General features: G+C 37.2%; 1 protein-coding gene and 1 long non-coding RNA gene across 6 annotated transcripts in view; one reads left to right on the top strand and one right to left on the bottom strand.

The window, feature by feature from the left end:
• OXR1 (oxidation resistance 1) overlaps positions 1-14,606 on the bottom strand; it is a 567,726-nt gene that overhangs the window by 267,424 nt on the left and 285,696 nt on the right. For all 4 annotated transcript variants that reach the window (XM_074201035.1, XM_074201036.1, XM_074201037.1 and 1 more), the window contains exon 3: positions 913-1,112. In XM_074201035.1, the coding sequence (XP_074057136.1) occupies positions 913-1,112 (200 nt within the window). The remainder of the gene's footprint in view (positions 1-912; positions 1,113-14,606) is intronic.
• Positions 1-14,606, top strand: part of LOC141498094 (uncharacterized) — a 67,056-nt gene that overhangs the window by 11,189 nt on the left and 41,261 nt on the right. The window lies entirely within an intron of this gene.

Here is a 14,606-nt window from a genome sequence, read left to right as displayed (position 1 = left end):
AATGGGATCAGAGTACATATAGAGAGAATTACTTCATTAAGTTAAAGGATCATCTCTTTTCCTGAGACAGGGATAAAGGAGGAAAAAATGGTGGGAAAATCTCAGAGATGCAAAATCAACTTTTTTTTCAGTGGAATACAAGGTAAAATTCTCAGCTAGGATGATAGAAGATAGAATCGTGGAATATATAAGATACAATGAAAAAGTATGGAAATTCCACTGTGATGAGTAGGATAATAAGACAACAAGGAATGAAACTGTAGGCCCACAGACACAGAATTTAAGGACCCCACCTCAGAACAGAATAACTTTCTAGTTTCCATGTGACTTTTCTGAGCTACAGACTTATATCAATGACTAACTTTATAAGCAGACAAAAGAGAATCATAGTTCCATGAGACTGGAGAGAAATATAAAGGACAAACTACCTACTAAAGTATGACTGAAATGAAAATAATATCAATAAGTTTAAAAGCTAGGAAACTTAAGAACCTTCTATAAACATTTCCTTTTAAGGTAGAATAATGAAAATTTTCATATTGACTCTCTAATTAAACTTAACTAAAAGTCTCTCACCTATGAACTTTATTCTGTTTTTTTTGTTTGTTTGTTTGTTGTTAGGTTTTTGCAAGGCAAATGGGGTTAAGTGGCTTTGCCCAAGGCCACACAGCTAGGTAATTAGTAAATGTCTGAGATCACATTTTAACTCAGGTACTCTTGACTACAGGGCCGGTGCTCTATCCACTAGCGCCCCCTAGCCGCACCCCACCTATGAACTTTAAACATAAGAAATGTTCCAGTTGAAAAATCATAAAGTTGAAAAAAATGATTTTTTTTTATAATTGAGGGAAAAGTAAATTAAAATTATCAGTTGTATATTGGCTATTTTTATGAAGAATGACTTTTGCTCACCAATAGTATAGAATCTTTTTAGTTCACTCCTCCGTGGATTACGCTTCTGAGTATTGTCCGTGTTATTCTCCTCTTCCATGATGGTTGGTGTCTTGGCAACAGATGGCAACTTACTAGCCTGTGCTGCAGGTTTCGCTGCTCCTCCCAGGGGATTAAATCCTGGTGCAGTGATATCCACAGATTGGGATTTTTTCTTCAACCTACAAGGAAGAACACATTATGCTATGATTTTTGACTTAGGAAATATACCTATTTCCTTTCTTAAGGAAGGAGAAAATGGAATAAATAATGCATTGCGTTATATTTCAGAGATTGTTTCAGTTTTTCAGGCTAAATGGGATTGTTCCAGAAATAAGAGCTCTTTTCCTTATATTTTCAAATTAAAAACCTAAGAGACAGAGAGAGAGAGAGAGAGAGAGAGAGAGACTAAGTCAGAGAGAGACAGACACTTTAGAAAGTATTCCCAGCTTTCTCCTTTTAAGGGAAAAATCAAAAATGAATTAATATCACAAAGAAACTATATAAAAGAAAGCTCTTATGTATTTCTCAAAGCATCTCAAGTTGTGGTATCAGATGAAATCCCTGACCCATTTTGTTTGTTATATTTGATTCTGAGGGCAAAGGTTGCTGAGTTGGGTTTCTTTGTTGTTGTTGTTGTTGTTGTTTTTTGAGTGAAGCATTAATACATTCTTGGGAAATATATAATTTCAATTCAGGTGTCAGTCAGTGAAATAAGACATTCAGTAGCTGGAGAATTTCATAGCTTGTCTATTTAAATAACTTAATTCATCTTGGCATATATTTCTCATATTTTATAAAGATAAATGTCATACATAATTAAGTTATTCAGGGGCTTGGGGGGTAGAAGGAAGGATCATTTATTTTACTGGCATTGTGAACTACCTGGTCCTCTTCTCTGTCAATGTCTATAAGCAACCATGTGGGAATCTGAAAGTGATCTTGGAACACAGTGAGCAACCAGTCAATGGTTGCATAGTTAGTATGGGTTGGAGGTAGGACTAGAACCCAGAACTGAAAATCCCACCTCTTGAAGTTTATCATCAATATGACTTCTGACTTCTCCCTGTTCTTTTTTAAAAAAGGTCTTCCTAACTCCAGGGTCCATGCTCTATCCTCTGTGCCATCTAGCTGTCCCTCTCTTCCTGTTCTTAATGACCATATGAATTGTAAATCCAAGGGTAAGCCTCTGGCTAATATAACCTTAACACTTCCCAATTAAATCTTATTAGTCACTTATCCTACCTGGATCTAATTGTAAAATAAAGAAAGTTGATCTTTTCTGAGGACCCTTTCAGTTCTAGGATCATACATAACCCTTTGACTTTCTGATTCCAAGACTTCCATATGGTCTTCCAATGAACTCTTTTTTTTAAAGGTTTTTGCAAGGTAATGGGGTTAAGTGGCTTGCCCAAGGCCACACAGCCAGGTAATTATTAAGTATCTGAGGCTGGATTTGAACTCAAGTACTCCTGACCCCAGGGCCGGTGCTCTATCCACTGCACCACCTAGCTGCTCCTTTCAATTAACTCTTGATAGAAGATTAATGAATATTCCAGTCTCTTAGTGTGTGTGATATGAACTTCCTTAATCAGATAGTGAAAGGGTCAGCAGCCTATTGGGCAAACACTCAGAATAGGAGAATGAATGACATTTCATTGATCTAATACAGGGGCAGGGAATCTCCATCCCTTGGGTCATATTGGTCTGTTATCCCTGGAACATTTGAAAACATGACTATTAAAATAAATGAGAGCCTTAAAAAAGTAGCTAAAATTTGTTCAATAGGACTCATCCATCAGTAGGAGGAAGCACTAACGATAACAAATACAATATTGTCCCATCACAATTTAATGTTTAGACCCAAATTTCCACAAGAAAAATGATGCTGATCCTAGAAACATTATATTTCCACCCTCTTTCAGTGCATCTTTCCTCCAAAGGGGATTAGGAATAAAAAGAAGGAAAGAAAAATTATTAAATACCTATTCTGTACTAGTGCCTACTAGTATAGTGTTAAGTGCTCCTAAAATTTATCTCATTTAATTATCACAACAATTTTGGGAAGGAGGTTAATATTATCCCCATATTATAGCTGAGGAAACTGAGGCAGATAGATATGAAGTGGCTTGCCCAAGATCACACAGCTAGGAAGTGTTTGAGGGGTATTTTATCTTAGGTCTTCTTATCTTAGGTCTTCTTAACTCCTGCATCCACTCAGTTACAAATTAAAGGAAATCTATGATATATATATATATATATAGCATCATAGTGAAGAAGCTTTTTTTCAAGAGGAATGCAAAGTTTACATCACTTCCTGTTTCCAAAAATGCTGCTTCAAGTTTCCAATTTTCACCTGAAAGGGACAACACACTCTTTTCTTTCTTTAAAGAGCCTATTTCTGCTTCTGCTTCTTTGGGGTTGGTTTGAGTCAAGCTCCCTGTGGCTCATACGAAACCCATAAAGTAATAAAAGAGGACTGTGCAAAGTGCCCTTGAGGTGTCATTTTCCCAGGAAAGAGACAACAGCAAATAAAACTATTGACTCTAATGAGACACTGATAGAATTGGCCAAAGTCATCTGTGGTTTGATGACTGACTATAGTCTTGGTGATGATTACACAATGACAGGGTGCACTATTAGCATATTTTCTTTTTATAGAGAACACAGATTATCATTTTGTAACAAATCTTGTGCAACCTATAATTGCTTCAGCTGTAGGGAGCTACATGAAGGTCATATTTTTTTCTTCATGTTTGAACAGGATAGTTTTTTCCTTTAAGCTTTAAGATTCTTTTTTTAAAGACCATTGTTGTCATTCAATTGTTTCAGATGTTTCTGTTCTTTGTGTTTCCATTTGGTATTTTCTTGGCAAAAATATTGGAGTAGTTTCCCATTTCCTTCTCCAGCTCATTTCATAGATGAGGAAACTGAGGCAAAAAGGTAACACTAGTAAATGTCTGAAACCATATTTGAACTCAGGAAGATAAGTCTTACTGACTTCAGGTCTGGAACTTTTTTAAGACCCAGGTTGGAAGCATAGGAGTTACTCACAGGTCTCATTTCCCTCACTCATTAAAAAGGAAGCTTTGCCAAGGTTCATCTCCAAGTTGTCTTATCCCTCCCTAGGGAACTAGGTGGCACCCTACTCATAGGAGTACATCAAAATGATGTATGATACTATAGATATTAACTGATGTAGTCCACTGCAGCTTAGAATTCCTGAGTCCAAGAGATCTACCAACCTAGTAGCTGGTGTGTACAACCATGCCTAGTATCAGGATTTTACTTTTTTTCTAAATTTACTTTCATATTCCTTCCTCCCCCAAATTCCTATTGCAACAGAATGTTGAGAACTAAACCAAAACCCTGTTTTACCTGAAGCACCATATTAAGGTACGTAGGGCTCTAATCATTCTCTAGGCAAAGGTAAATTAATTTTCCTCAAGTTCCTAAGTTTTCTATTAATGAGTTTCTTAGCATTTCTGAATTTATGCTTCTATATTGATGTCCCACCATCAACAGGGCATATCTTCTGAATTGTTTTTAGTAATAATAACAATAATAATGGTAGTCCATTTCTATTCATATTCAGCCTCGTTCTCCTTGTGACAGTGATATGCATCTACAAGATGGCAGCCAAAGTTCAAGTATTGTCTATGATCATTAAACACAATTAACTATTATTTATCAAAAAATTTGCTGTATAGGCAAGATTGGCACAGATGTATGAATCAGATTTGGCAACTAATTAAGGTGGGAGGTGAAGAGAAGGAAAGAGTCAAAGAAGATTTTTTTTGAGAAGGTAGTACAATAAACAGAAATAGAGGAATTTTAAAAAAAGACATGTTTATAGGGGAAAATTGAATTGGTTTTGGACATGTTAAGCTAAAGATAATGATGAAATATTCAAGTAAGAATGTCTAACAAATAGATCAAGTGAGCTAATGTATGTAAAGCACTGCGAAAGCCTTAAAGGGCTATATAAATATTAGCTATTGCTATCTCTCTTAGCTGTATAAATAAAACTAGAGCCCAGAGAAGCAGTTAAGAAATCCTTGTACAAAATCTTTGCCAAAGTCCATATTTATGAGATGAAGGAAAGTAAAACTGGTGAAGGAGAAAGGGTGCTCAGAAGGATGAAGCTTGCAGCATAATGCAAACCAAAAGAGAATAGAGCATCAAGTAGGATGTGGTCAACAGTAGAAAATACTAAAGAGTTGACAGAGGATGAAAACTGGGGACATGGGGGAAAATGTGGTAAGGAAGTTATTCACAACTTTTAAAAGAACAGTTTTAGATGAATGGGCAGAATGTATTATATAAGAGATTAAGAAGTGAATTAGTGGGGAAATGGAGACAGTGAGAGTAAACCAAGTTTTTTAAAAATGGTAATAAAAGGTAGGAAGATAGAGAAATAGTGTAAGGGGTAGCTTATAAAGGGAAGAGTTTTCCTTTATCTGAAAGGAAGAACACATACACATAGGAATCTTTGTGGACCAACTGAGGAAACAACAGAGAGGGAGAAATTAATGTTGTCTAAGAGAATGGAAGATTGATAAAGCAAATTCAGAAATTAAATGAGGCCTGGAATTAAGGAGATATACTTAGAGGGGTTAGCTTTGACAAGATGGAAAGCCATCTCAACTTCTTAGATGGGAGGAAGGGGAAAGATGAAGAAAAATTTAAAAAGGAGGGAGTAAAACAGCAAGAATTCAGATTGGATAGCACCAATCTTCTATGTAAAATTACAGCAGAGATTATCATATGAATATAAGGAGAGTGGCGATATAGTGAGAATCTAAGAGAGGGAAAGGTTTGGAAGTCAGCAAGAGATGACTCAAAGAGTTAGACCATAAGGGTGAGGGCCTAGATGAGGCAGAACAAAGTCAAGTGATCTCCAAATGGTTTGAGTATTCACCTCATAAGCAAAGGTCCGTAGCTCAAATCTTGAGCTATGTCTCTGGCTCATTTGGGTTCAGGTAGACTTGTTAAAGTTTGGATTACTTATTCTGACAAAATGATATTTTTTTTCCCAATGATAGAAGGTTTCTAAGGGTATACTTCATTAACATTTCACTCTTAAATATCTTGGAAAAGAACTTGATGTTCTCTTGGGCCTTGAATACATGAAGAAAGATGATAAAGGCTAACCTGGAAACAAGTATGATGTGATATTGGGTAAACTATATATCAAAGGTCTAATCATTAATTTTTTCTTTTAGATAGAATTTTTTCTATTACATGCAAAGATAATTTTTAGCATTCTTTTTTTAAAATAAAATTTGAGCTACAAATTTTCTGCTTCCCTCCTTTCCCTCCTCTTTTAAGATGGCAAGAAATTTGATATTGGTTATTTATATATATGCCAATATATATGATATTGGTTATACGTGTTTCATGTAAACATATTCATGAAAATAGTATACTTTGATTTACCATCATATTCCATCAATTCTTTCTCTGGCTATGGGCCAGCATTTTAGTGACAGGAGAACTGAGTTCAAATTTGATCTCAGACACCAAGTATGACCCTGGACAAGTCATTTAACTTCTGTTTGCCTTAGTCTACTCACTTGTAAAACAAAGATAATAATCACAGCTATCTCCCTGAGGTGTTATGAGGATCAAATGAGATAATATTTATGTGTTGTATAAATACTAGCTATCATTATTATTCCTATTTATAACCACAGAATCAAAGATTTAAAAATTTGACATTGATAAGAGATGTGAATTAAAACTTGAGTCTTTATATTTAAGCTCAAAATTAATGGAACACAATCTTGGGCCTAGATTAATTATGCTTTAGACACCTTAACAGTTAAGAGTTATTGTCTATCTGTGCTTAAGCTTGATGGATGCAAGTTAATTTTGTTTAATGAGTATTATCAGTTTTGTCAAATATTCCATTAAAAACACATTTAAAATATATAGTATGCTAGGTCTTATGAAGGTGCTTTCTTCTCTACAACCCTGTGAGGTAGGTGATACATGTATTTTTATCCCTTTTTATAGATGAGAAAACTGAAACAGAAAGTCTGGAGAATCATAAAAATAACAGGATCATAGATACAGTGCTGGAAGGAAGCTTCATTGTCATCTGGTTTCATTATATCATTTCATTATACAGATGATGAAACTGAGGCCAAAGGAGATTAAGTGATGTGCCCCACAAATTTGTTCACAGACAGTAACAGAAGTAGGTTTTGAATATGGGTTCTCTTACTACAGAATCAATGCACTTTACACTAAATCATGATGTTCATAATTCTTTTTTTAAAAATTTATCTAAGGTAATGAGGTTAAGTAACTTACCCAAGGTCACACATTGGGTAATTATTAAATGGCTGAGACCAGATTTGAACTCAAGTCCTCCTGACTCTAGGGCCAGTGCTCTATACGCTTCATGATGCTCATAATTCAATGGACTTGACCAGGGGCCCAACAAATGGTAAATGTCACAATTCTGTTGAGACAGAAAGCTAGTTTTTTTCTGTCTTAAAAATCTCTTTCTGAAATGCCACAGGTGGGGAAAGTCAGAAAAGGAAATGGCAAACCACTCCAGTATCCTTGCTAGGAAAACTCCAAATAGGTCACGATTGTCAGATATGACTAAAATGACTGAACAATAACTTCTCCACTTCCTTTTCTGCCCCATGAACTCTGTCATATAGCTAACATTGGCTTTCTTATTGTTCCTTAAACAAGACATTTCCTCTCCAGGCTCAGAGAGTTTAAGTTCCCAGGCTTGAATATATTTCACTTCCTCTATTCTGCCTCCTGGCATCCTTCAAGTTTTAGCTAAAACCCCATCTCCTGCCAGGAATTTTTCCTGATCTTGCTTAATGTTGATATAGTCTTTTTATTATTAACTCTAAATTCATTATATATATATATACCCACCCAGACATATTATATATGCATATACATACACATACAAATATATAGGAAAGGAATCATGTATAAAATATATGTATTTATATTTACATATATGTATTGGTTGTTCTTTGTCCATCATCAAAGAAGGCCAAAAATGATATCACTACATTTGAGACAAATTACAGTGTGTCTAACTGTGGCTGATTAGACTAATATGAGCTGGGAATGCTCTGCCACAGGTCAGGCACAAATAGTCCATGTAAACAACTGGCATAGGCACTCTAGGTTTTTTTTTTCAAGGCAAATGGGTTAAGTGGCTTGCCCAAGGCCACACAGCTAGGTAATTATTAAGTGTCTGGGACTAGATTTGAACCCAGGTACTCCTGACTCCAGGGCTGGTGCTTTATCCACTGTGCCACCTAGCCGCCCCCAAGGCATAGGCACTCTAAACATATGGATGTCACATTTCCTTTGAGCTTCTTCAATTCTGCCTTCCTCAAACAGCGCATCCCCTTCCCTGATGAAGGCATGCCAGGCTGGGCAGTCCTGTGCCAGTGTCTCCCATATTGTACAATCAATTCTAAAGTTCTTCAATGAGACCTTCAGTGTCTTGGTGGTATCTTAAATAGTCTTTTTTTGGCAAGTGTACATCTGGCGTTCTAATATGTCCAGCCCATCATAGTTGTACTCTCTGTAGGAATGTTGGAATGCTAGGCAGTTTAGCTCGAGAAAGAACTTCAGTGTCTGGTATCTTCTCCTACTAGGTAATCTTCAGAATTTTCCTAAGACAATTTAAATGGAAGCAATTCAGTTTCCTGATGTGGTGCTGGTAGACTGTTCAGGTTTCACAGGCAACCAAATTTTGACATAATTTTCTTTAAGCCCTCACACTGACAGTATCAAAGATCTTGGTCAGATCTACAAATGTTGTATATAGACCTGTTCCTGGCATTTTTCCTGGAGTTGTTGGGTAGCAAAAACCATATCAATGGTTCCTCAATCCTTTCTGAAGTCACACTGGCTCTCAGGGAGGTGACCATCTTCCAGATGAAGAATCAGCCTATTGAGAAGGAATCTTCAAAGAATCCTATCAAGTAATGACTAAAGAGAAATACCCCATGATAGTCACAGGACAATCTATTCCCTTTACCTTTAAGAGATGGACAATGGAGGCATCCTTGAATTCTTGGGGGATAACTTCTTTATGCCATATAACCTGGAAAATTTCAGCCAACTTTTGGACCCCCACCTTATAGATCTCAGCTGAAATAGAAGCAGTACCAAGTGCTTTGCCACTTGAAAGGAACCTAAGGGGATTCAAAACTTCTTCAGTTGGAACTTCAGTTAGGGACTGAGTGACTTCAATTTGAGGTAAACAGTTAGTGGCTTCTCTATTGATTGATGATGATCTGTTAAGAACACTATGGAAGTATTCAGCTCATCTCTCTAGGTGCATATCCCTATCATTAATCAATGTGGATCCATCAGCACTGAGTAGTTGAGATTCACCATAGGTCTTTGGCCCATAAATTTTCTTCAGGGCATCATAAAAGAACTTTGGTTTGTTACCATATGCATAAAGCTGATTGTCATCTGCCTTCCTACTGAGCCAAGAGTCTTGCATCTGTCTAAGATTCATTTGTACCTTACTTCTGATGGAATTGAGTGTTGCTTTAGAAATGGATGAACTATCCTGATGGTAAATCCTTTGGAGTTATCACTTTTCATTTTGCAGCTTCTGTATTTCATCATCATCTTCATCAAACTAGTCTTGATGTTTGTGAGTGTTCTGACCCAGATGAGCAAATGCAGTGCTAATATATCCTATCTCTGAAAGCTGCCCACTCTTTTTCTGTTCTACTATTGCCAACTGTGTGTTGGCTCAGTTTTCCCTCCAAGTTATCAACAAATTGCTCCTGCTCAGAGAGATTCTAATCACATTAATTCTTCTAGTATTCATTTTGCCTTGGGGTTACCGCTTTGGTTGAATAGGAATATTTAGCTTAAAGAGGATGAATCTGTGATCAGTACAGCACTCTGCACCATACATTGCCTTTGTCACTCTTACTTTTCTCCTTATAATATCATAGTCTATTAGATATGAGTGTTTGCTCGGGCACATCCAGGATGTTTTATTGCTTTTAGGTAAATAGAAGACAATGTTTGTTATAAGAAGGTCATGAGATGCACAAGTCTTTAATAGTAGGTGACCATTGCTAGTGCCATTTCCAACTCCATTCCTCCTAAGGACCATGTCTGGTAATCTGAGTCTACTCTAGTATTAAAGTCACCCAGAATTATAAGCATGTCCCTTTTTGGTATATTGATGATAAGGTCTTCACAAATTTTTTCTCTGACTTCCTCAGTCACATTGGTTGGAGCATATGCACTGATGATGTGGTGTGGTGTTTTCATGCAAATGGCAACTTCGTTGTCATGAGCCTGTCATTCGCTCCTTTTGGGAGGCATTCAAGCTTGTTGACTAGATTAGTTTTTATTGCAAAATCTACCCCAGTTTCACGGTGCTCACCTTCTTTATGGCCTCTCCAGAAAAACATTTATCCAGCTCCAACTTCAGTAAGCTGGTCTTCATTTGTCAGCCTTCAGGGCTGCTATTTGGATATAATAAATTGCAACAAGAGCAGTTCATCTTTGAGGTCTTGTATTGTCTATGAGTCTACACACCTTCCATGCACCACTGATGAGTGGAATCTTCTTTGAAGAAGTTTTTGTAGATTTTTTTTTGTCTCAGCCATACTGTGGGATCTCCACCTGCCACAGTAGTCAGGCCAGGGTTGGGTAGGCAGATATTTTGGGGGGCACCTTTCCTAGCCCCTTCCTCACATCAGGAAGTGATTGTGTGATCCTTAAAAGGGCCACTTAGGCACTTAGGGGGCTGCCAAGACCCATTGCTGCCTGGGTCACCTGTGTGCAGGGTTGTGACTATAGTATGCCAATGTATGCTGTTTTGTCACTTGCCTGTCACCACAGACTTTGAGATAGGAATGGTAAAGTGGTATGGGATGATGTCTTTTGATAAGTGCATAAATTGGATTTAAGTGAAGCAGAGCAGCCTGAAGTCATCGACCTCACTTTATCTTCCAAAGTCATCATGATCCAATGGCAAGAGTCAAGACAGTGATGGTTTTAGATGCAGTGGATGATTTTGGCATCTTTGATGTCTAATCAAGCTCTAAGTGCTCCATGGCAACTGCTTGAGCTATCTTCATGTCCATTCTCAGTCACTCATTCCACTACTGGAAGACTTCACATACTTGGAGCAGACACCATCCCCTTAACTCACAGATAGGTTCAAGATCCCTCAGTTACTCTCAACCTCATTTAGACAGCTGTTGAAATGGGGTGTGGCCACTGCACATGTTAAAATTTCTTGGAGTCACAGGTGAGAGTTAGGTGGCTCAGGTAGACATCAAAGATAGAAAGCAGCTCTGAAAAGGATTCAACAGTCCTCACACCAGAGGTACTAGTCTTCCTTGAACAAACTTTACACCCCAATACGTGTGTGTATTGTGTAAAATATGTTGAGGCCTTAGATAAAGGACACAGACTTAGAGGGATTAGCCTTGACAAGTTAGAAGCCATCTCAATTTCTGAAATGAAAGGAAGGTTTTATATGTGGTTGTTTTCCTTTTGTCTCCCCCTTTGAGACTGCCTGGCCCATAGGAAGCACTTAATAAATATTTATTGACTAATACTATACCATTTAAGGAAGTATAAGGAACTGAAAATAATTAGCATGGAAAAGATTTAAGAGTGGGTTAATAGTAGCCTTTAAAAATCTTAAAAATAGGGGCGGCTAGGTGGCACAGTGGATAAAGCATCGGCTCTGGAGTCAGGAGTACCTGGGTTCAAATCCGGTCTCAGACACTTAATAATTACCTAGCTGTGTGGCCTTGGGCAAGCCACTTAGCCCCATTTGCCTTGTAAAAAAAACACTAAAAAAAAAATCTTAAAAATAAGGCTCTCCTATAAAAGAAAGTGTGTGTGTGTGTGTGTGTGTGTGTGTGTGTGTGTGTGTGTGAGAGAGAGAGAGAGAGAGAGAGAGAGAGAGATTGATTGTAAAAGAAAGTTCTGTTTAGATATAAGCTGCATGGCTGACCTATGAAGACCCTTTCAACTCAGAGACTCTTTTTCTTGTGAGTTGGCCCCTTTATTGATGATTTTAATTCATTTCAGTATTAATTCCTATTATTGTAGTTGCACTATGTAATACTAGTCACAAAAGTTTAATTTTCCAGTGCCTAAAAATCCAGACAGTGTGGGTTTTACTGTCTTTCTACAGGAGTTTTTAAAGTACCTCTAAGTCTCTACAATCCGTTTGTCCACTTTACACTTTTGAAATTAGTAGGATAACTTCAGGTTCTAAGTAAGGCCAAACAGGGGGATTCTGATATTTCCCCTCCTGGAAATCCTGAGGTCTTGAGTCACAAGGAAAATGTCTGTGAAAGTGTTAGAACACCTCAGCCAGGTTCCTTGGTTTGTAGGGGGAAGACTCTCATTTGCATGTTCTTAGAAAGCAGACTGTGTGGGTAATTCATTTACTCCCTCTAGATTCTAAAAATTACTCTCTTCTGGTTGACAAGGAAACCTGCTAAACACTACCTCCAGTTTCCAAATTTCATGAAAGGGGAAATCTTTCTAAATTTCAACAATAGTCCTAATTAGATGTGTTAAGCACATATAAATATAGCATAATGAAGTATGTAGGTGTATGTGAAATTAAATGCCCATTGATAAGAAGTGAAACATTATGAAGAGAGAGGCAAGTGCGATCCCTTAGTTGAAGTTGAAATAATTTTAGCTTAAGGCACTTTGCACTTCACTGCAAAATGAAGCTGTTGTCATGAATGAGAAAGAGAACTCCTAAAAAGATTTATTATGAGTTGTAGTTTGCAGTGATATAGTGCTTTTATATAAGCATTCTCTAGACATGATATCCTTTGGCAGATAGATGGTGCAGTGGATAGAGAATTGAACATGTAATTAGAAAAACCTGACTTCAAAAACTGCCTCAGACTTCAAAAACTGCCTCAGACATGTGTTAACTGTGTGACCCTACACATGTCACAACCTCAATTTGTCTCAATTTCTCATTTATAAAATGGGGTTATTAATACCACTTGCCTCAGAGGGATGTGAAAGATATGTCTGAAATAAGATCTGATAAACTTAAAGAATTAATATCATCATCACTAATCATTACCTATAAAGCCCTTGTGAGGCAATGCAATATTCTTATTTTAAAGATATTGGAACTGATACACAAATGACATGAAATAACTTATCCAGAATCAGGCATAATCAGTATTAGAGGGAATATAATGACCTTTAATCAGGTCTTCTGACTTGAACTCACATTGTGGGGATTAAGGGTGCTTTGATCTAGTAAATATGCTTAAATATTTTTGCCCTCCCTTTGAACCAGAGAAATCTGAACTTTCTGATTTCTGAATTTGTAAACTTTTTTCTGGCATGTCATCTGTGGTTTTCACAAAACTACCCCAATGCTTTCAATTAATTTCTTAAGCAGATACATGATACATCAAAACTTGATAGGGAAATCAGTAATGTGGAAGGGATAACTATATATGCCTTTTGGTCCAAGATCACCCAGAGAGAAAGGGAAAGAAATAGGATTTGAATACAGGTGTTATGACTCTAAGTCTCATTCTTTCTCTTATACCCCAATTTCTGCAGGTTCTCGTCTCCTTCACATCTGGCTCTAAATAAAGGAGAGACAAAATTGGTACTTGCCTCTGTTGATAGCCTGGAGAGAAACAGAAACAGTATCTGTGTGACTCTTCCCCATATTTTCCTCACTACTTGTGGTTTATTTAGGTCACATGTAAAAAATTCAACCAAATGTATCTTCCATGCTTCATTCCCTACTCTCTAGAATCTGCTCCATAGCCTCATCTACCACAATCATCTGTAAGCAGGTTCTCTTTTTCTCCATTCCTTCCTCTGCCTCTATGTAGCCTAATCTATGATCAACTCCACTCCCATTGTCCCTGGGTGTTAATTTACTCTCTTAAAATCCTTCTTAAAACCTCTGTAAATTTGGGATTAAAGAACTACTCCAAAGGCTGTCACTCTCCTAGTGTGGTCTTCTTTAGAAAGTATACTTAGAAAGTATACTGTTTTTGCTTTTTTGAAATCAATGCTTGGAACAAGGTAAGCAGTTAGATACTTCATGCATTCATTCATTTATTCATTTATTCTTCTTTGCTGTTGTTTGTCCTTCATTCTCAGGTGATGTCTTGACCTATGAACTGTATTTAATTGAGTAGATTTACACAAAGTCCTCAGTCTTATCTCTTTCTGGTCAAAGTCCAGCGGCAGGAGAAAAGTTAGAAAGACTAGTGGTGGCCATGGATGTAGTAAATGACCATGGTATCTTCCATGACTGACCAAGCTCTAAGGGCTCCACAGCACCTACTTCCATATCCTTCATAGTTGTTGGAACAAATTGTTTTCATCTATCCATTCTGTTGGGGAGGTTTTCACATGCTTGGACCACAATCACCCCAACTTACTTACAAGTTTGTGGCCTGTAGGTTACCCTCAATCTGGTCTAGCTCCATCTGCCCAAATGGTTTACTGGGATGTGGCTGCTGCACATGTTATAGTTTCTTGGAGCCAAAGGTGAGAATTAGGTGAATCAGGAAGACACCAAAGGGCTCCTATCAGAGGTGTTAGTCCTCCCTGAATACCCCTCATGCCTCATACATTCTTTTAAATTAATATTTCTATCATTATTAATATCAATATTA

Source organism: Macrotis lagotis, chromosome X (genome assembly GCF_037893015.1).
Source record: "Macrotis lagotis isolate mMagLag1 chromosome X, bilby.v1.9.chrom.fasta, whole genome shotgun sequence".
In the NCBI taxonomy this organism is placed as follows: Eukaryota; Metazoa; Chordata; class Mammalia; order Peramelemorphia; family Peramelidae; genus Macrotis; species Macrotis lagotis.
Note: the sequence above shows the minus strand (reverse complement) of the source record. Positions and strands in the feature narration are given on the sequence as shown.